This window comes from Drosophila tropicalis, unplaced genomic scaffold, assembly GCF_018151085.1.
Source record: "Drosophila tropicalis isolate 14030-0801.00 unplaced genomic scaffold, ASM1815108v1 contig_845, whole genome shotgun sequence".
In the NCBI taxonomy this organism is placed as follows: domain Eukaryota; kingdom Metazoa; phylum Arthropoda; class Insecta; order Diptera; family Drosophilidae; genus Drosophila; species Drosophila tropicalis.
In genome coordinates this window covers 10,536,269-10,559,040 of record NW_027173338.1, presented here as the reverse complement: position 1 = coordinate 10,559,040, position 22,772 = coordinate 10,536,269, and the positions used below count along the sequence as shown (strand labels likewise).

The 22,772-nt window shown below is 36.5% G+C and overlaps 1 protein-coding gene across 2 annotated transcripts in view; it reads left to right on the top strand.

The window, feature by feature from the left end:
- The window catches only part of wry (weary), a 28,971-nt gene extending 6,380 nt beyond the window's left edge, over window positions 1-22,591 (top strand). The window contains exons 2-12 of one of the 2 annotated variants that reach the window (XM_068295387.1): window positions 1,354-3,504; window positions 8,871-9,019; window positions 13,086-13,249; window positions 13,552-13,824; window positions 14,034-14,130; window positions 14,363-14,490; window positions 15,173-15,315; window positions 16,264-16,386; window positions 17,959-18,061; window positions 18,657-18,838; window positions 19,698-22,591. In XM_068295387.1, coding sequence (XP_068151488.1) covers window positions 1,468-3,504; window positions 8,871-9,019; window positions 13,086-13,249; window positions 13,552-13,824; window positions 14,034-14,130; window positions 14,363-14,490; window positions 15,173-15,315; window positions 16,264-16,386; window positions 17,959-18,061; window positions 18,657-18,838; window positions 19,698-20,123 — 3,825 coding nt within the window. In that variant the 5' untranslated portion in view covers window positions 1,354-1,467 and the 3' untranslated portion in view covers window positions 20,124-22,591. Of the gene's footprint in view, window positions 1-1,353; window positions 3,505-8,870; window positions 9,020-13,085; window positions 13,250-13,551; window positions 13,825-14,033; window positions 14,131-14,362; window positions 14,491-15,172; window positions 15,316-16,263; window positions 16,387-17,949; window positions 18,062-18,656; window positions 18,839-19,697 lie in introns of both variants that reach the window. The other variant, XM_068295386.1, reaches the window with a different exon arrangement.
- Window positions 22,592-22,772: the final 181 nt, after the last annotated feature.

Sequence of the window (22,772 nt, the reverse complement as noted above, 5' to 3'; positions counted from 1 at the left end):
AATATCTTGGAGGGCTTAAAGCCATGCTGATAAATCTGTCACACATAAAGAAGCACAACGAATGTCGGGGCGTCGTCCCCACACACAGTAGGGGTAACTGAGAACTACATGCATTTCAGGCCACGCCCACTTGAAGACGGTACACACAAAACATGAGTCTAATTCATGAGGCAACGCATTGCCTTCAGTTTCCTTGACAAACTACACATTGTGCCATAGATAAGCCAACAGAAGAGTGAATGAATGAACGAACGAACGAGTAAGTGAAAGAATGAATGGATGAATGAATGGCCACATGAATAGATGGTTGGCTTAGAAAAACCCTCTTAGTTTGTCCAGTGGTTGCTTCTGTGCAATGAACTGTGTGTGTGTGTGTTGTGTCTTCCTAACGGGCCAGGATGTTAACTGACAGGGAATGACGAAGAGAGAAGAGTAGCCGCAAATCAATTTGGACTACAAGTAAATCTTCATGGGACTTAACTATTATTGTCGTTTGTCCTTGCCTTGTCTTGTCTGGTTTCATCTCTGCTGGGTCCTATTACGAATCGACAGTTTCAAACAGCAGGCAATTATTTAATTTTTAAATAAAATTCAATTTTCATTACGGTTTTATTAAGCATCAAGTTGTTACTAATTGCTGTTATAGTATTCTTTGGCAACTTTTAACTCAATTTGGCTAACTAATTGCTAAGTATTGGCCTGTTTTGATTTTATCGAACAATATTTGCTCATTTTACAATTGATTGGCCAGCAACACTTAAAACTCTTTATGTAAACTTTGAAAATACAAATTTTGTAGCATACTTTTTTGGGCCTCTTTAGGAAATAAATTTTGAATGCATTTTGAACGAGTGTTTAGACGATTTATTAAATATAAATACCAATAAAAAGTGTCAAATCATATATTTACGATTAAAAAAAGTCTTTTTTTTAAAAGAATATTGTAACGTCTCGGAGAAATGTTAAGGTCCTTCTAGTTTATGGCAAAAGTATAGCATACATTTTTGGTTTTAGCTATTAATCATTTTTATGATTCATAAAATTCGTCACAGATTTCATGAAAAATATTCCATAGTATAAAATTTATACTTTTATGCATCCTAACCAAATTAAATCTTTGCATATATTTCATTTCGTATTGTGTAAGCCGAAACACAACAAACAACAAAAGCAACAATAGATGATTGTGGACAAAAATATGAAATATGACAGACATTTTTCAAACAATTTATTGTTATATTCTGTAGTTCATTGGCAATTACCAAAACGAAATATACAATGCCATAGATTTTTATAATAAATTTGTTTTCTCATTGATAAACCTTTTTTTTTTTTTGTTGTTGCCATTTTCAGATTTTGCCTAGTCATGTACCAAAACGTAATGAAATAGAAAGAGAGGAAAACAAACTCCAACGTTATAAAAAATTCAACAGCACAAAAAAACGGCAAACCAATTTCAAAAGCAAAATGCTGAAAATCTGCATTTTTACATTTGTAATTGTGGCAGCAGCAGCAGCGGCAGCAACAACTACAATTGCGACAGCAACAGCAGCAACAACAAAGTCAGAAAGTCAAACCATAACAAATGACTTGGCAACCAGCAGCACCAGCCACGCCTATCAGCCCACCCCAACAGCCAACGCCCTTGCCTCGTCGCTGGTGGTCACAGAAGCCTCAAGCGAAATGAAGCATAACCAGACAACGATGAAAATTTCAACGGAAATGCAAAAGGAGTCAGCGGATGCGGATGAAGGGAATGATGACGATGGTAGCTCTACCTCAACTTCAACCTCAACAGCCACGCCCACCACAACGGCCACAACCAGCACAACAACAACAGCGGCAACAACAAGAGCTACGGCAACATCATCAGCATCATCATTATCATCATCATCATCAACATCAACATCAACAGAGAAGTTAATGACAACAACATTGCTATCCTCCACGCCATCTCCACCTCTGAGTAGCATTAAGGATGCACTGCAGCGTCTCAAATTGAGCGAAATGCCAGCACCAGCAACCACAACAACAATAGCAATAACAACAACAACTACAACCGAAGAACCTGATGAATTCACTTCCCCATTGAATATACAAATGCGAGCAGCTGCCTCATATCAAGTGGCCGAAACCCTAGCCGATCTCAATGAGGAAGAGCGTGCCCGCTACGATGCCATGTTGGCTCAACAGCCCACAGCAAGTAAATTGAATATTGTGGATTTGTATCCGCTTAAAATCGAAGATATGCAACCCATTATAGAAACCGATAACGAGGAATTGCTGAGACAGCGCACTGTATTCACGCAACCCGAGAATATAGAAGATTTTCGTCAGAATCTTATGCCAAATGAAGTGGAAATGATGATGGTCAACGAAGATGTCGATAAGCTGCTGCTAGTGAAAGATAAATTGACAACTATGCCAAATGATTTTGCTGGCAAACTTTTGGCAGATCAAGATGATTTAATAACTGAAATTGAGAATAAATTTCAATTGCATGAAACGACAACCATCAGCTCCAGCTCGAGTACCACCATCAAACCAGCTACATCAACTCTGTCGCCTCTACTGCTTCAACCTGGCGATACCTTCATAGACCGTCGTGTTAAGAAAAGTTTTGAATTTCCCCTACAGCATCGTGCTAGCGATGTGATGGCCATGCCCCATGTCGATTTTGCCAATACGAAGTTTCAAACAGACTCCATGGACTCAATGGGTGATAATGGAAAGGCGAATGGGGGTGGAGGTGGTGGTGGCGCCGCCATGGCCTCGGCTACACATCCGGAATTTAGCACCACCAAATTTTACAACAGCAAAGAGCTGTACAACGAAATGTTACTTCATAATAAGCGCAAAATGATGAAAGAAACTAAGACAACACCCACAGCTGGCAGCATTATAAAGTCATCCTCAACTACATCATCGTCGGAGGCCACAACTTTGAGTTCGGCAGAGTTGAAAACAAGTCAACCAGCCACAAAGTTGTCCGTAGAACGTGTGACCTTAACTCCTGCAATGGAAAGTTTTTCGCCCACAACGGGAACAGCTACAACAACAACAACAACATCGACATCATCATCATCAACAACAAAAACTACGTTGAAACCAAGAAAATATCAAAAGGAGCTTAAGAGAGCCAAATTATTGCTCAAGGCTTTGACACCGCCCAAGCTCGACAACAAACTGGAAGTGGTGTCTGCCACCAAAGTCAAAATAACAACTTCAACAACATCGTCGGCGTCAACAACAACATCAGCAGCAGCAGCAGGAACAACAACAACAACATCATCACCACCGTCAGCAGCATTGGAGTCTCACCACTTGGCCACTATGGACACAGCTAATCCTACAAAAGCGGCCTCAAAGCCAATTGCCCGGCCGCGTATTTTAAGTCGCCTACAGGAGAAAATCAATTCACTTGAATGTGAGATACAAACTGTTCCACAGGATTCGCATCTGTGGCGTGGCAATGAAACCCATGAATTGCTCCTGCCCATTGTGGTAAGTAAGAGAGCGGCTGGTAGAGCTTTTGTCAAAAACAAAACAAGAACAAAAAACGGCAGAGGGAGAAAAAACAATTGAAACCTTATTAAGTTCTTATCATTAGTAGACACGAATTGAATTGAACAAATGACGCAGACAAAACCCACACACACACACACACACAGCAGACAGGGCGTATGCGTGTTATTTCTCTTAAGCGGGTTAAGCAATTAGCTGCGGTTAAATGAAAATGGTACGGGGGCATAAGTATTGCCACTACAACTCACTCCGACTACATTTACATAATACGCCTGCTAATTAGTATGGCAAAAGCTTAGTTTTTGGTTACTCATCGGCTGGCTTAAGTAAACTTAGTATGAAAATGAATAGTTTGTTGAAGCTCAGGGATTATTCGGAAGGGAAACGAAAGCTTCTGATGGTAATGCTGAAATATCTTCATACTGATTGATTGTAGATTAATGTGTATTCAATCATGGAATTGAGCAAGAGAATTGGGTTCTATGAACTTAACTTGCTCTTTAACCTTTCAAGTAAAGTGTTTGCGAATGTTTGTTATACCCTTGCAAAAAGGGTATATTAATTTTGGTCAGAAGTGTGCAACGCATAGAACAAAGCATCTCCGACCATACAAAGTATATATATTCTTGATCAGCACGACGAGACGAGTTCAAATAGCCATGTCCGTCCGTCCGTCCGTCTGGATCAACGCAAACTCCTCCTAGACCGTAAGAGCTACAGAGCTGCAATTTTGCACCTAGGCTTGTATATACTGCAGGCGTTGTATATCTCGGATTCAGCCGGATCGGACCACTATATCATATAGCTCCCATACAAACCCCAAAGTCACGAACAGTGACTTTTCTCAATAACTTCGTTATTTTCTATGTTATTATCGTGAAACTTAATATTAGATAGTTTATTACGCTTATAATAAACCAAATTTGATCAAGATCGGATGACTATATCATATAGCTCCCATAGGAACGATCGGTCGAAAACAGTGACTTTTGTAAATAACTTCGTTACTTTTACCGCGATTGCTTTCAAATTAAACATTTCTTAATTTAATATATCTGTTAATGACTGTGTCGAATTTGGTACAGATCGGGTGACTATATCTTATAGCTCCCATAGGAACGATCGGGCGAAAACAGTGACTTTTGTAAATAACTTCGTTACTTTTAACGTGATTGTTTTCAAATTAAACATTTCTTAATTTAATATATCTGTTAATGACTGTGTCGAATTTGGTACAGATCGGGTGACTATATCTTATAGCTCCCATAGGAACGATCGGTGGAAAACTGTGACTTTGGTCAATGTCTTCGTTATTTCCTATGATTGTAGGCCATTCTTTCGCAAACATAAGCCTTTTTAGATAAAACGTTCTTTCACATTGATGGCTAATAGGTAAAAAAAGAGTTACCAAAAAAGTTGCAAGGGTATACAAACTTTGACACGGTCAAAGTTAGCCCCGGCCCTCTGGTTTTTATATTCAACTTTCTTCTACCTATGTATCTTGTATGTATATTCTTGAATTCAGTTATTTAGATTAGGCTAATTGTAAATTTTTTTAATGTAGCCATTCCAAATGGGGTCAAATTCATGTTTCGTTTCATTTATAAAATGTCTAGAGAGAAGTTTACAGGAAACCTATCTAAAATGTCAAATGGATAAATTGTTGAAATGTTTCTAAACTAAGGCCAATTTTCTGTAGTGTTTTTCCTTCGGTATCGTTTTGCAATGCATTTCACTTTTACGCCAGCAATCAGAAGCAAAAACAACTCGAACGTCTTCTCAGCCCTTTATCTATTATTCCATTCTACCAAACAACAAAACTTGTTTACTTGGCTAATTGAAAACCTTTTTCAGTTACCAATTGTTACAACAGCAGCCAAAAGTAAGCCAAAACAAACATAAATAAATAAATAGCAAGGCAAACAGAAAGAAGCCAAAAGACACGAAAATTTACTCGCCCAAGTGGCTGCTTCCAAAACGTTTCCAAATGCTATACCTATCCATGTACATACATATATATGTATTCCCAAATGAACCCTAAAACGGAAAAATTTAATCCTTTTGATAACTTAGGCACAAGCTGAACAAGGATATTATTGATCGTCATTTGATTTGGCTATTTCCGTACAAGTTGACCGGAAATGCGTATGCAAAAAAAAAGGACAAATAAAACAGAAAACAGAAAAGGGGCAAAATGGTCATCAACATGTAAAAAAGGGTTTCATTTTCTTTATTAAATCGTATTTGTTGTTAAATCGCAACAAACGAACAACCAAAATAGAGTGAGAGAAATGGGTATAGGGTAAGCGGAAACTACAACAAAACAGTTGCCACCATGTGTTGGGCATATTTCGTATTTCATGTCCTGTTTATTTTGACGTAAATCAAGCCATTTGCCTGTGCCAAATCACAGACCCAAATTTTTAGCAAAATAAAAAAAAAACGAACATCCACAAAGTACACTGGTTCAGATTGCAGGAAAAAACAAACCCAAACACAAAATCAATCATAAATCACTAAAGAAAATTGATGATTGATTTGTATAATAGAAGAAAATTCCACAGCTGTTGCCATGTCCATATTAATATTTACTTAAAATGGAATATTTGTCTCACTGAGCAGTTCGCAACACTTTTTGCTTACTATTGAATCAACAAAGTAACCCACTGACAATGAATAGGTTGAGGCACACAACAAGAAAGTAACATACCCTAATTGCTTAGGAGCTGTAATAAATCGATATCAGGATCTATTTTCCGTTATAAAAATGACTTGTCCTTATTGTAAATTCTAGCAGAAGAATTTTTGTGTATAAGCAAATAAGCGATGCTTGTTCTGTCCAACGAATTTGAGGCTTTGTCTTTTCTTAAAAGCAATTGCATTATTCGAACTTATTAGATACCTAGGTTTGAATTATATTCCTTATTATTATTAATCTGCAATCTGATCAATTCGGGATAATTTCTTTAATCACAAGCTTCGAAATAAATAATTTACATGGTATCAGTCTAGCAACATAAATTTCGTGGTTTCTGACATTTTTTCATCTTTATGTGGTTTTTGTGGCACAATTCCTTATGTTTTAGTTTTTTATTCTAAACTATTCATTCAAATAATCTACAATTAGAATTTGTGAACAAATTTCTTAGAATATCACCCACTGTGCCGTGTCTTAGAATTTCATCCCTTGGCAAATATTTAAATTCATTTTTGCAACCCTTTTCGATTGAAGTTATCTGACAGTCTGTTCGACTGTCTCCCTATCTATCTATCTAACTGACTATGTATCTGTCTGTCTGTCTGTCTTTCTGGTTGTCTTCATTGACTGACTTTGTTGCGAATGCCTTTTACTTTCGTCTACTTTGCTCTGACTTTGGTTGTGAAATGTTGTTTAATTAACATCAACTGTTTGCAACTGAATGCCATTAAATTTGATGGCTTGCTTTTGGGCTTCACTGCTTTTTGTTAATAAAAATAAAAAGAAATTGATTTTCTGTTTACCTTTTAGTCGGCCAAGAAGCAGCAGTGGGAGAAAACAGGTGAGAGAATGACTCGGGGTAGAGGTCTGGGGCAGCTGCTTGTCCATGAATTTAATTAACGACCCAATGCTGCATCAAAAACAAAAAAAAAAAAAAAACATTAAGAAATGGCATTATGTATACCTTGCATAAAATTAATGCTGACTTTTTCAACTTGTTTCCGTCCTTTTCTTTTTGTTTTTGTTTTTCTATGGTGGGATGGTCAAAGGCAAATGAAATACAAATGCAAAAAGAAAACAATTAAAGAAACCATTTTAATACCGTGTAGAAAAATGAAGTATTCTTGGTCACAAAAATAAAGAAATAGACAGAACCCCCAATAAAATTGCATACATGGTTAACTTGTTGTTAGATCTTACGAGTGTTATATAAACTTCCCTCTTAAGGCATGCCAACAAACATCTTATAAACATAAACACATTCCAAGACAATGATTAAGTAAAAATTTGCCTACATTTTAAACATAACTTTTAGAGGGTATTCCAAAGTCCATATACTTGATTCAATGTATATTCTGTTTCATTCGTTTTATGCAAAAAATAAGCGAAAGTAGCCCAAGAATGTTTTCAAACATTTTCCTTACCATTAAAAATAAAATAAAAATCTCTGTTGGTTTAAGAGATTTCTTTTTGCAGTTTAGTTTTCTCCATTTTATTTATTTTTATTTCATGCTCTTTGAGTTGTGAAACAATTTGAAAAAGAATTTAAATAGCTCAAAGGTAACTAAAGGAAAATTATAAAATTCATTGAAAAATATGTTGCACAAAGAAATCAACAGTTGCTTTAAGAAATTGTTTAAATTGAGTCATTATCTCTTTACCCATTGATATTCTTTTATGTTACAATAATTTTCCATAAAAATAATTCCAAATAGAGTCTATCTGATGTAGCTTCTTCTAAATCCCTGTGAAGTCATGGACCATTAAGCGTTGGATGTACTAAAGTTCAATCCATATCAGTTTATTAATGGCCAAACTAAACTCTACGTAAATAAATATTTGTTTGGAAAAAATGTATTAAATTTACCATTTGTTTGGATGCCCAAACAAATGTGCAGACATCTAACAGAATTTGTATATAAATATTTGAACATTTACATATGTATTTTTTCTGCAGTCTGACCACTAAAAATAACATAAAATGGTACATTTTTAGGCGAAAAATACCAAGCCCTGGTCATTAAAATGCCATAAATTTGAGCTCTGACAAATCCCACCCATTTATTCTGTATGTATACAGCATACAAAACTAAACCGCTTCAAATTGCACAAAAATATGCTAAAAATTTGCAGGATCGAACATAAAAAGGTCCACCACAAAGACGAGGTATTCTGTATATGGCTTTCATTTTTATTGTACCTAACGTGTTTGTGTGTTGCTTGTTGTTCGTTTTGCTGTGGGAGAGAAGTTTGGTCTGTGGCTTAACCCAAATTAATAAAAATTTGAAACATAAAGTGGTTCTACGCATATGTTATAAACTTTACTAATATCCCCATGCGCATTTTGCCCCGGATTTTCAGGGCTGACAATCAAAATGAACCTTTTTTGCGCAAAGAAGTTTATTAGGTCTAGGGATTTTACACAGTACTTATGTAAATTTGCTTTTGGGGGGATAGATAACCAGAGGATATAGAGAAAAACGAAAAAAAGGGACAACATTTTAGCAGACAAATGCATTAGACATTGTTAGATGTTATAAAAGTGAAATTAGAAAAGTTGTTTAATAATTCACTTTACCATTTTCGGCATTTGGTTTAATCTTCTATTGTCAATGGTTTTTCTCTCTCTCTTTTTCTATTCCTACAGACTACAGAACATTGTAAGGCAGGTGAACATTGTATACCCAATGTGCTTACCTGGCGAGGTGAAGCTGAAATCCAATCGGGCGACATTCTAATTGTTGAGATCAATGATGCCATGTTGAATCCGAGCCACGAGCCCAACAATACAAGCAGGTAAGTCAAACCAAAGACACGGATGTCTTAAAGTCTTTACCATGAATAGTTTACTCTATGCACACCGCATCGCAGAACTACTTCAACTTAGAGAACATACATACAATTCCAAAGAATTAACTTGAGAGAAACTTCTTTAAAAAGTACCTGGACTTGGCATTTAAAGCGTTGCACCACAATAAGCCAACCAAACTGGGAAAACTTTTACTCCTTTCTAACACTCAAAGCTGACAACTTGGCTAAGCTCACACACAGACACACACACACACACACAACACACACGCATTTAAGCTTACACACATATCCCCATACATATGTATATCCACCTGAACTCACATCTAACATACAAATATATAAACTTTGCAATTTTTCAACAACACGTAGCCAGAGGACCCAAATACAGCAAAGCAAAAAACTTGTTAGAAATGAAAGAGAGCCAGAATAGGGCAGAGAAATGGAGACAGAGAACAGAGAACAAATGTAAGAGAGACAGAGAAATATGAGGACAGATAGAGCACACACACATAGCCATAGCAAAGGGGTCACAACAAAGGCAATTGTCAACAAAAAATTACCTAAAATTTAGTAGACAAATGTATTTAAAAGACCTTCAATATGGTTTTTGTGTTGCAGAAATCATTGTCACATGTAGTAGCTATTAGGCAATCCGTTGTTTACATTCAAAAATATGTGCTTTGCCAAATTAGCAGATATATTTAGCAGACTTTTTTCAATGTGTCTCAACTCAATTATACACAAATAGCCATTATTTCGGCACTTATGAAATCGGTTTTTCATATAAAGAATTGTTGTTTTTGAGAATATTTTGAACTATTATCAACTGGGAGGTACTCCCCTTTTGTGTAAAATACATCTTAACTCTACTACACCCATGGCTGTAAAAATGTGGGAGCTAAAAACTTTTTACTTCCCTAGAACTTGGCAATCTATTTGCTCTTTTTCCACTGCCTCTAACATTATTATTATTTGTTGCTCAGCGCATTTGTTAACTTTGTTCATATACCATCGCCTCCCGTTGCTCCCTCTTTGGCCATGTCGAAGACCGCGCTACCCTCTCACATATTAAATCGATAATGAAAACTTTTTTTGACATCTTATTTTCATAGTTGGTAACTTTTTGCCCAATTGTATGCCATATATTGAAGCATTCTTTTTTTACTTCACTTTCACTCGCAGTTGCTAACTCAATTGTTTGCGGTCTTGTTTTGGGTGAGAAGGCTGAACAAGGTAGTGAGAGGGAGGATGCGAAACTTATGTCTTCATTCTTTTTTTTTATTATTTTGAGTTCAGTCGAGGCCCTTGAGCTATATGAATTGGAACTTATGCAGCGCACTTTGGGCTGATGATGATGAAAGCCCTTAGGGAATATTGTGAATATATATATGTATATACATATATCTAAATATATATTTTCCTCTTTTTGGGGTGACTGCTTTTGATGTTTGTGGCAAATGAATTTTAATTTTTTACTTGATAAGCTTGCAAAAACTTTTTTTATATGTACATACACTTGCTGTAAGGCATCATCCAGCATAAGATAAGAGAAGCGGCCAGACGAAGCTAAATTAAAAGTACCCGAAAAAGAAAAACATGGCCAACGAGATAGATAGACAGAAAAAGAGAGAAGCAGTGAAAAACGTGATAATTGCCATGCCAAAAAGGGTCAGCAGCATCTGTGAGAACGAGGTCAGCAGACCCATCCAACAAAATGACTAATGGTCAACCCGAAACTAGGAATAAAAATTAATGTCAGCAAGCGCATTTATATGCGCAGTTTGTAAAAAGGATTCGCTGGCCATATAAAATAAACACGAATCATGAAAAAAATCCTTTTTATGGGCGACTTGGAGTTACCCTTTTACGAAGAACAACACGAAATTCAAATCGATAAGTGAAGTATAGTTGAGGACGAAAAAGATATTTATCTCCTTGTATTTGTCATATATCCTTGATATATTTATATTTTGAAACAGACCATAAATACAAAATCACCTTCATCCTTTGATGATTCTAAACTTGAGTAGATAATAAATTAGAAAAGATCGATTTGTACGAAATGAAATTGAATGAACACGAATAGAACATTCATTTTTTTTTGAATCGCTCGAGTTTTCTGCAATTATAGACAAAAACTATAAATTGTTAGTAATTAAAGTGCTTGTTGCTTTACCAAAACTGTTTTTAGCATGTTTCAACAATTTGCTGACCTAAATGTACTCATTGGCCCTAGGGCTACAGGGTATAAAAATAACGCAAAATGATAAACAAAAAAAAAGTAAACAAAAATATGCGTTATACATACAGAAAAGAAACAAGCTAAAGAAGATGAAGAATAAAATCCAAACAAAAAACCGAGGAAGAGAGAGAGAAAAAAAAAAACAATTTAATAAACTGTAAAAAGGGCATGATAATGGGAAAACGTGTCTGGGTGATGTTAGAGCGAAAAATCCCAACTAAACGGCTAGTGGACTCACCTCATCTCGGTGCAAACGTGCCGAAGGAAAATCAATAAAAGGTCCCTAATGGATGTTATTATATAATAAGCTGTAGAACAAACACGTTTCAATGAGCATTAAAGCACATTAAATAAAAATAAAATGAAACGAAAACTAAATTCGGATGAAGAGGAGACAACGAAAAAACGAACGGAAAGCAAAACACCTTAACTTAAAGAGGATTTCCCAAAGCCTCCCCCTGTATTTGATGTGGGAGTGTGTGAGTAGGTGCAAGAAGCACTCACCTGGCAGCCTTTTCTGCACTTCTGGGTATTACAAATGTTGTTTCAATGCTCAGCTGACTGCCATGGTTACAAGAGTTCAGCTAAGCTGAGCCCCAACGACCATGATGATGTCGACACTGATGATACATAATGACAGTTTGCCTCGCGGCTAAGTCAGTTACTTTGATAAACTACATACATCACTCGTACTTTGGGGGTGGGTGGGCGTAAAACACTGGGGCTACTTCTACTCCGAACGCTCTGTGTCCGTAATGTTCTTAGGGATAAGTAAGATACCTTATTCCTCGATTTTTGTTGCTTTTGGCAAGTCAGCAACTTTTTCAAGTGCAGCAGTGAGATTTGCCAGGGATAAGAGTATCTTAAGCTTGTAACGAATGAAACAAATGCGGATTTGGAGAGAGAGAGGTCTTGGGAATAAACTTAAATGCTCTCATTAGTTTACTCACGATACATTAATAAGTTTGCTTTAATTACCATATTGACCTTTTCCATTTCACTAAAATAATGGTTCCAAGAAGTTTCCATTAATAGCAAAAAGGAGACTGTCGAGTATTCAACAACAACCACAACAAAACAGATTTTATAATCCTACTGAATGAGTATAGCGTTGAGAATTGGTTTATTCAGATTTACTTAATCACTTGCAAGTGGATTCAGAATAAAACTCATTGCTGAAATTGTTTAACTAAAAATACTCCTTCAAGTTAAATAGTACCAACTCCAAACAAATTTTAATGTAATGAGGCAAAAACCACGTTGATAGACAGATATTTAAATTCTATAAATACAAAACCACATAGTTAGTTTTGAGGCTTCTTAAAAACTGTTTTCAGAGATTTTTCTTTTTTGTTGGGCTTGTGGTTGGGAAAAGCCGCACCCAAAAAAAGATACTTGGCAAAGCCGCTACAAACTCTGGTCTATATATTTGTGTATGCCAGAACTTTAACTAATTGCATTTCCGTTTTACGCTATTTAATTTCCGCCCGGTAAACGACTAGCAAACTGGGAACCGGGAACCCGGAACATGGCGATAGCAACCTTACCTGCTTATAAATAAATTTCAATTAATTAAGCACACACAGCAACCTACAACGCACGAACGCTTCGGCAATCCCCCACTGCTTCGTCATATTTATAACTTAAACAGGCAAACAGACGCCATTTACATTGGGCTACCTTTTAACCACTTTCCCCTTTGGCTCAAGCGCTCTTTTCTCACACTCTTTCTCTCTATTTCTTACTTTCTCTTTTTCGCACACTGCAATAAACGTCAACATCGCGAATGAATGGTTACGGGAACTACAGTGCCGCACATGCCACACAGGTCTATCAGGTAACACGCTCTGGCCACGAGCATTGCGACGTTACCGAGGGCGTCCTACTCGATATAACTCCGCTGGTGGTCGATGGCCGGAAACTGGTTACGTTGTACGATAAGGACCTCACCGAGGGAGTTAACTTGCTAATTGGTGAGTAGACGCTGCTTGAATGCATCCCAAAAAAAAAAAAAATGGCTAACTCCGTAAAATGCGCACAAAATTCAAATGTATTAGTCTCATTGTTAGTCATTGATTTCATATTTAGCTAGCGATAAGAGCATGCAAATGTCTGCCAGGTTAAATAGAAAAGTTTTTTTTTTTTCTGTTTTTTGCTAGGAGGTCATTTTTTTGTGGGGCCTATTTCGCTTCTTTTTTTTTGACCAACCCCCAACGATGTTTCTTTAATTAATTTGAAACCCCATTTTTTTCATCATCTCTTTTATTCCTCGCAGTGGTGTCCGAGCTGTGGGGAACACAATGTGTCCGCCTAAAGGTGACCACGAAAACCGACAATTGTGGCGAGAACGCCGATTGCTCCGGCAAGGGAGTTTGCTACTCAAATGGCAACATGGAGGAGTATGAGTGCCAATGCTGCAGCGGTTTTGCGGGCCCGCATTGTGAGGAGATCGATGCCTGTAATCCCAGTCCATGTACGAACAATGGCATCTGTGTTGACCTCTCGCAGGGCCATGAGGGCAATTCATATCAGTGCCTATGTCCATATGGTAAGGTCATTAGTGTCTACTTCTCTTTCCCTCCCTCTCTTTCTTGTTTTGTGCTTTTTTCTGTGATTGTGGGCGGTGGGATTGTGGTGAAGGCTAGATCCTTCCGCTCATTAGCAATGTCGTGAGCTAATGATATTAATATGCCGCTTATGTCGCCTTTTCTATCTCTCCCTGCTTCTTTTTTTCATTTGCTGGCATTGTCTCTGCAGGGTATGCGGGTAAAAACTGTCAATACGAATCGGATCCCTGCAATCCTGCTGAATGCATGAATGGTGGCAGCTGTGTGGGCAATTCAACGCATTTTCGGTGAGTCAAAGTCAAAGTCAAACATAGACACAGCCAGTCAGTGCCCTGAGGTAGAGCCAGCCAGGCATTATTCAATTATCGCACACAAAAGGTCCTTGCCATTTGGTTACTGGTTTAGGTCTGTGTCTGGCTTCTCTTTCCCGGACTGTCTGCGCCAGTGTTTGCTCATAAATGTTGACTTTTGTCGCATGTGTTCACATGTGTGTGCCTTTATTATTACATCATATTGCAGCTGCGATTGTACGCCCGGCTTCACAGGACCCCTCTGCCAGCATAGTCTCAACGAGTGCGAATCATCGCCATGTGTGCATGGCATTTGTGTGGATCAGGAGGACGGATTCCGATGCTTTTGTCAGCCAGGTAAGCGATTCTAAGCGCATATCAAATAAATGCAAAAAAGAAAATCATGAAACACGAAACGTACCCACATTATTCCCTTTGTGGATTTTGGTTTCACATATTCCAAAGCCAATGTTTTCCGAGCAATCATCATGCAATTTCACACTAGAATTGTTTAAATGTTAGTTCTGCATTAGAATTTGAATTTGGTCAAACATAATTACGACCACAAATGACAGGGGACAATGTCATGAGAGCATATAGTAAATAAATGGAATCCGAATTCAGGTTATCAAACTTGCTATATGCTTTTCGTGGATGATTCAAGTAAGCTAAAAGTGTTTCAATTTGAATTGCTTTCAACCTCAGCTAATATAGGTAAAGTGATAGGTACCTACTTCAAAAATTAAATCGAATTCAACGATAAGAAGAAAACGAAAATCCACATTGAAGCTCATAAATTATTTTATTGGCACAGACACGATTTGCATAAATCACACTCAATCACAATGATGAACGGAAAATAAGGGACGAGCCAAAAAGAATGCCGGAAACCTACGCGAGTGGTTACCGACTCACTCACGCTGCGTAAAGTGTCGCAGGCAGTCGAATAATTTCCATTTCATTTATTTTGCACATCAACATTACACTCAATTCGAAACCCTTCTCAAAAACCTCCATATCACCCTTCGATTTTTCACAGGTTTCGCCGGTGAATTGTGCAACTTTGAGTATAATGAATGCGAGTCGAATCCATGTCAAAATGCTGGTGAGTGCATCGATCACATTGGCAGCTACGAGTGCCGCTGCACCAAGGGCTACACCGGCAATCGTTGCCAAATAAAGGTGAGTGGGCAAAAAAGTCTTATTTGTTGTCACTTCATATAATCATCATCAATTATCGCTTTGTTGATAAGCCAAACGGACAACAGGTTTCAATGTTTTTTTTTTGAATTGGATAATGTTTCATTAAGCTGTGAAATTAATTGGATATCGAAGGAACTTTCATAGAATTTACTGATGAAAAATTCATTAATAAATAATAATATAACAAAAATGAATGAGAGTATTCGAAAACAGTTTTATTATAGTTTTTGAAACAGTTCGTCAAACAAATTTGAAGTAAAATTGTACAACTACAGTTTCCATATACACTGATTAATGCTTGTACTACACAAAAACAATTAAGATTATGATAGTAAAATCAAACCAAAACTATAGTAAATTAAGATGATATTCCAAAGAATATATGTACATACATATATTTGTCATAGTCAGATTGTCTTTAGTAAGTAAAATTAGCAATTTATATCTAAATTTTTGAACTGGAACCAAGGCACTGGGACCCTTTGGCATAGATACACATGTATCAATATGCATATATAATGTAATTTCATTTCATCTGCGAAACTAGAGACGGCAAATGACAGCCATTTCAAAGTAGTCGAGCTGTCTTTTCTTTTTTGTGTGGTATGTGGACCGTATGACAATTCCCATATGCAAAAGTTGAGTTACCCTCAGTCTAACCTCGAGCAAGTCTCTGCAGTTGACGGGCAGCAAGTGGAATCAGTATTGATTTAATTTACCCACTCCACATTCCAATCTCCCACATCCACTCTCATATGTATACATTTTCTCCGGTGAATTGTGGGTAGGAGCGGGAGAAAATATACATTTTTGAATACGTAATAAAGTTTCGCTGAGTTGCTTGTTTCATTTCGCTTCTTTTTTTTTTGCAACTTTTTCCCCTGTTTGTTTTTCAATATGCTTTGATTTTTGTGTATTTGGTTTTAGGTTGATTTCTGCGCCAACAAGCCGTGCCCCGAAGGACATCGGTGTATTGATCATGGAAATGATTTCAGCTGCGAATGCCCAGGAGGTCGCAATGGACCGGATTGTAATCAAATGCCACGAACGGTAAGTCATGATTTATGCAGTTAGAGCTAGAAATACGCAGATCTAGGGCCAAGAGGTGAAGTGGTGGCTTATGCGGCAAATGGGAAATGTTAAATGGGAATGTGTGTGTGGCCAGTATGGAGTTTTCTCTCTACATCTTTCCCATATATGCATAACAAAAAGGCCAACAAATAGCCACAAATTGTTGGCTTTGGGGCAGAGATCCAAACACACACAAGCCCACACACATTTAAAATACATGTAACTACCCAGTTGGAATTGAACTCATCAAGAATAGAGGATTTTTTTCGCTTTCCTCGTCCTGCATATGGAATCCTAAAAGATGCTACAGAAAATAGATGCCTTCGATCGGCAAATGATAAAGAAAGAGCAGTAGAATGACTTAAATTATACTTGTAAATTCGCCTTCCTTAGATGGACTAAATCATTTAGATAACCTTAATCTTAAATGAGATATTTTGGTTCATTTCCTATGGGAAATTTGAAAATCTGAAAAGGAAGTCCTGAAAGGCAGACCCTTTAGTAGTTAGTTTCCATTGGGTCAGTGTATATGTCTTGATATATGAATTTATGCATGGGTTTACGCCAATAAAAGGCAATGGCAATTGGGCAACCAAATGTGCAGCTGCATCGTAATTGTTGCCAATTTTGTTAGCTATGTAACTATGTAAAATTTGAAATTTTGTTAGCTTTTTAGTTTCTGTGTGGTCCATGCTCAGTTCTGTTATGCATTTTAAACTGATTTACGACATTGCACCAGATACAATCGCTTCCAATAAGGTAACCACATACCACTTAATGAATTGGTTTTTTTTCAATTTAAATTTAAAGAGTGTTTTACCATAAAACTTCACTTCTCACTGTGTACATATAATGGGAAGCCATTGACGTCGTCGTACTTGCCACAATACAAAGGCGAAAAAAAAAAGCTTTTTCCCATCCACTTAGTTCATAAATTAAGTTAACTTTGCCATGGTAAAGCCTCTGACTACATCACTGACATGATTACAATGAAGAGCTCAGAGACAGAGTGTATACCTTACATTTCCTTGTGCCTGTCGTCCATTAACTAAACTCACTTTAAAAATTTAATAAGCGTTCAATGGACTTTATAATTTGTGGTGCTAAAATAAAACTTAACAAAATGTACATAAATTAAGCGCCGTCAAGGCGCCATAATTAAAGCTTTGTAAACTGATGGACATGGCAGAAAAACCGCGACGAGGTTGAGTTTGTGGCATATAGAAAGACCGTGTTGGGTGGCATTGGGTAATTTCAGAAATTACCAACAAAATGAGGAGGCAAAGAAATTTGTGCCTAGAGTTGCTGCCACCACGGCCAGATGAGATGTCGAGAGGCTGTATAGCTCCTGTCGGAAGGCAGCAGAAAATTAATTACATTTCACTACGTCAGGCGCTAATGTTTAACACGCCAAACACACACACACAAGCACGGACACATTTCCCTAGTTGCCATGTTTGCCAGTCAGTAAATGTTAGTTAGTAACTTGCCAAGTCCATGAGGTAACATTAACCACCAACCAATGCGATGATAACTTTTTAGTATTTTCAGCAATGCAATGTGAATCCTTGCACCCATGGCGGCACTTGTTGGTCCAGCGGCGATAGCTTCTATTGCGCCTGTCGTCCCGGCTATACTGGAACTATGTGCGAAGGTAAGTTTAAGTTAAAGTCATTAGCTAACTACTTACTTTAATTCCAATTGGAAGCAAACTGAAAACGAATATATGTCACCCTTTGAAGTGGAAATGTAACTTGAAAACGAAAAAGATTTCCAACATTATGTTTCATACATTAAGACGATTAAATGGTAATAATTTTATTTTGAAATATATATGAAATATTTAAATATATATGTTTGTATGCATATAAAACTAAAAGCCGTCTTTAATGTGGTCCTTTCTCAAAAGGTTTAACCACTTAACCTCATTTTTACGGACTTGGTGTGTATTTATACCCTTTATTTTTAGGTTTAATGGGTATATAAGCTTTATTAAAATCTGTTTTCGATAAAGATGCCTAAGCAAGGCCTACAGAAAAAAATCCAAAGTATATTTCTCTTATGACTAGAACGTTAGAATCTAAATTTTTTTTAAAGGAATGTAATGCGAATGTCTTAAAGACGTAGTCAATTTACTAAGTTAATCAAATGAGTATCTATAAATTATTTTTTCGCTTGTCAAAGGGTATCAAGAACTCTTTACTTCCTTATTTTAAGCTTCTTACTGATTCTCTTCACTTCTCTTGCAGATGAGTTTGTGGTAGAGACTGTCGTTAGCTCCAGTGAATTTATTGTCGACGATGCCAACGCTAGAAATTTTAATGACAAAACTTTTGGTTCATCGGTTGTGCTTAAGAGTCCCATTGAATTGCATAATGCATATTTTGCGGCTGGAGTTTTGGCGGCCGCCATTTTCATCGTTGCCATTGTGGTAAGAGTCGTATACACTCACCCACACACACACACACATACAAACATACACCCTCTTATACACACACACACACTTACCGAGAATGTACATCTGCCTCTTTGTCAGAGTGTAGGAGACAGTCAGGGAGGGGTAGTACGGCGGAGGAAAGTACAAGGGCTGACCAACAAGGAAATTGTACTTTGCGGTTATGCAAAGTGCGCGAAATGGCATTGCATATTCATTTCCATGTCCTGAGTTACATGGCACGGAACGGAAAACACAACCAAACTGAAACCAAAGCTTTAACCAGAGTTCAATCGAGTGAACCAGAGTCTTAAAGCAAATGCAAATGTATACAGGAAATAGGTCAGAAATAAAGAAAACCCGCCAGGCAATTCGTAGTTTTTCATTTCTACTTGCTTATATCAAAATAAGATGGTGAAATTGTATAAATTAATGAATTCATCAAGCACACCACGCAATTTCCTTTTATCTATAATAAGGAAAAAACGAATGCGAATGCTTATTGTATAATAAATGTGTAGAGGTTTCAAATTTCAAACATAGGACGTATATTACGTATACGCCACATAGACAAGAATTGTTTCTTTGACTTTAATTCCCGATAATGAAACTTTCATAGATATGATTTGTAGAGAAAGTTTTAAAGCAAAACTAGTCATAAATTTTGTTATTCAATAGACGGTCAGCTCTGTTCTATACAGTTTGAAAGTGTAGAATATATATTTTTGTAAACACCCTTCCATTAACACAAACACATTATAGTCATCTATTCACTATCAGCATTTACTAACCGATATTTTTTGGCAATTTCGCTTTTCGTTCATTTTTTACTTGTGTGTGGGTGTATTTGAAACAGGTCACCATTTGTCACTGCAAGGTCAATCAGACGTATCGAAAATTCTCCGCACGTTCCACATCGTTTATACCCATTTTGGGCTTCAGTCGACGACCCAAAATGCAAGGCAAACTCAATAAACATTGGCTAAGTGGCAAAGGGCTGAATGGTCCGACGGCGGGAAATGCAACGGGAGCAGCACAAGCACAGGCCAATGGCAGGAATGGCTGTGGCTCCACCTCTACCTCCTCGTCGGCGACACAGTCAACGCGTCACTTGCCCTGTCAGCCAAATAATGGCTCAAGTTCGCAGACACAGACCACGCTGGGTGGCCAATTGCAAGAGCGTCCGCCATTCCAACGCCATTTGGCCATGAATCTCGAGAATGACATGTATTACACTGTGGACTTTAGTGAGAATTCGCAGCACTCGCCGTTAATACAGTGAGACTTGGTTCACCCCGAAGCTGTAGCGGATGGATGTGGATACAACACTGAGGCAACTGAAGCTGTTGTTGGCACTGGTAGCGATGGTGGCTGGTTAGTTAAATTTACGCCCGTAGCGGAACGGGGAAGGGAGTGCTTGGAACTGGCACTGCAGTCGACTGCAGAGAGAATCTAAGGCAAATGTGTAGTAAGCTCACCACACTTGTGAGTATGTAATTATTTTCCATGCTACTACTCGTTCGAATATTTCAAATATGTGAACAGTATTGATAATAATAACTAAAGCATAAACTTATTATGGGATGATGGGTTTAGGTTGATGTCAAAATTAACTTTAACTTTATGATTATATACTAATACAATACTAATATTTATGATTAATATTGTCATAATAGGCTTACCCACAAAACTTGTTTATCAAGGTTTATTTGAGCTAAGCACACACAACCACAAAACCCATATGTACACACACACACACACACACACACTCGCACACAAACACATACACACTTGAATGTCTTGTATGTATGCAAAGTAAATGTGTGCAAATGATTATGTTTGACTATAAAATACAGACAAAATGAGGCTAAAATGCATTAAAACTCTTTATGCCAGACACAGAAGGCCATTTCGACCATGATTATGTATAATGAGAAATGAAATTTATGCTTGAATTGAGCGCCAGTTAGTTAATTTGTTCATCATAGTTTGTGGCATAAGTTTTCCAAAGAAACCAATAACAAAATAATTTGAATAGCTGAAAATGAAACACGATTCATAAATTTGAAATTCCATATTTGCTATTAAGTTTTAAGGGCTTTTATTTATTAACAAAACTAAGATACTTTAAAACTTTAAAAAGTTGTCAGGACTAGAAACTAATAGAATTAGTTCCGTGTAAGGATTCGTTCATTTTCGTTCATGGACACTTTTATTTCACCAAATGAATAATATTCGGATCAGACTTAATTTTAAATTATAATGAATTTTATGCAAACATCAACACAAATGTCAATTGAATTTTTAATTGCAGCGCATAAAATAATAATATTCAACAATATTTTCTTTATTTGATTGAAATTGAATAAATATTTGCCAATATATTTGAAAGCAAAAACGTTTTGTTGCTCCTCTAACCACATTTTAAATTGCTGAACAAAATAAAGAAACAGAAATTGGTAAAAAATCAATAAAAATGGTAATTTTTACAAAGTGTGCTAATCAAATGCTAAAAATAGTTTTAATTAATTTTGCCACACTAATAAATTGACTTTATTTGCACTGGCTTATACAATATAATGTATTAAAATGTGAGATTATTATTACTAACTGAATTTCAAATTGGCTAAATACAACAACATCACGGCAAGGACTTTACAAATAAATAATTATACGTCGAAGGCTTTATACCCTTGCAATTTAGGGTTTCAATTGAACCTTTTGCAACCGATGCAACTAATTAGATTCAAATTAAGCATTAACATTTTATAACAACGACTAATTCTTTACCCTTTAGCTTCGGGAATCAACAGGTCGCAAGTTCAAGAGTTAATGAATAGACTGATTACTTCAATAGGCTATAGTTAACTTGGACCAGGTTTAGTTGTTCCCTGAAGCAGACATGTTAAGTTTGCTCTTGTTAACAAATAATTTTCATTTAATTTAATTTGTTATATTGAAAGCTCTCTAATGCAAGGGTATAGTTATATACTTATATAAGTTGCATGGTTCTAATGAGACGCAAAGCACTCAAATGTTGTTAGTGAAAATTAATTAGCATAAATTAAAATGCGCCACAAAAGTTAATATGTTTTTTGTTAAACAATTTTGCATTGTGCCATTAAATGGTCTTTTGTGCATTTGCCACATGAGAGTCTGGGTTTGTGTTTGGTGTTTGGGTGTGTTAGTGCATATCGAGGGATGTGTGTCTCTGTGTGCTTGCCACATTTAGCATATTGTTGTTGATATGCAAACATTAATATTGATCAAATTGCAATGAGAACTGCACAAAAGTTGCATTCAGTAATAAATGATTTAAATGTTATAATAAAAGCAAAAATAATGCATAATAAATGAATGAAATGAACGAAAGAATGAATGTATTTCAGTGGAAAATTCAGATAATGCTTGACAGCATTTGCGTCATCATCAATAATAAATGTGCAAAATGAGTTTGTAATTAAAATGCTATATTAAGTAATTAATAACGATAAATTGACATGCAAAAGCGTAAAATTTAAAATGAGAAAAATATTTTTAGCCTAAGGTAAAACATATGTGCATGCGACAAGATGATAGAAAGAAAATTGCCAAATAAATAATTAACAAAAAAAACATTTTTAAATATATAAAATTGCAAACACTTGGCGTTTAGCAATTACAATTTAATTTTAAGCAACATAAAACAAACAAACCAAAACAAAATAAAATGAACAAAAGAGCAAAATAAATGAAAAATTAACAATACAATTTGAGTCCGTTTAATTTATACTCTTAATATTGGGAATTCATTAAAGTGGCTCAAGCACGTTAACTGAACCAAATCTGGCTGCACCACGAAATGAATCCTCATACTTCTTGGACACCGAATACGAATGAATCTAATTATCCTTGCGGGCAAGTACTTCATTCAATTCTTATTTGCCGTTGA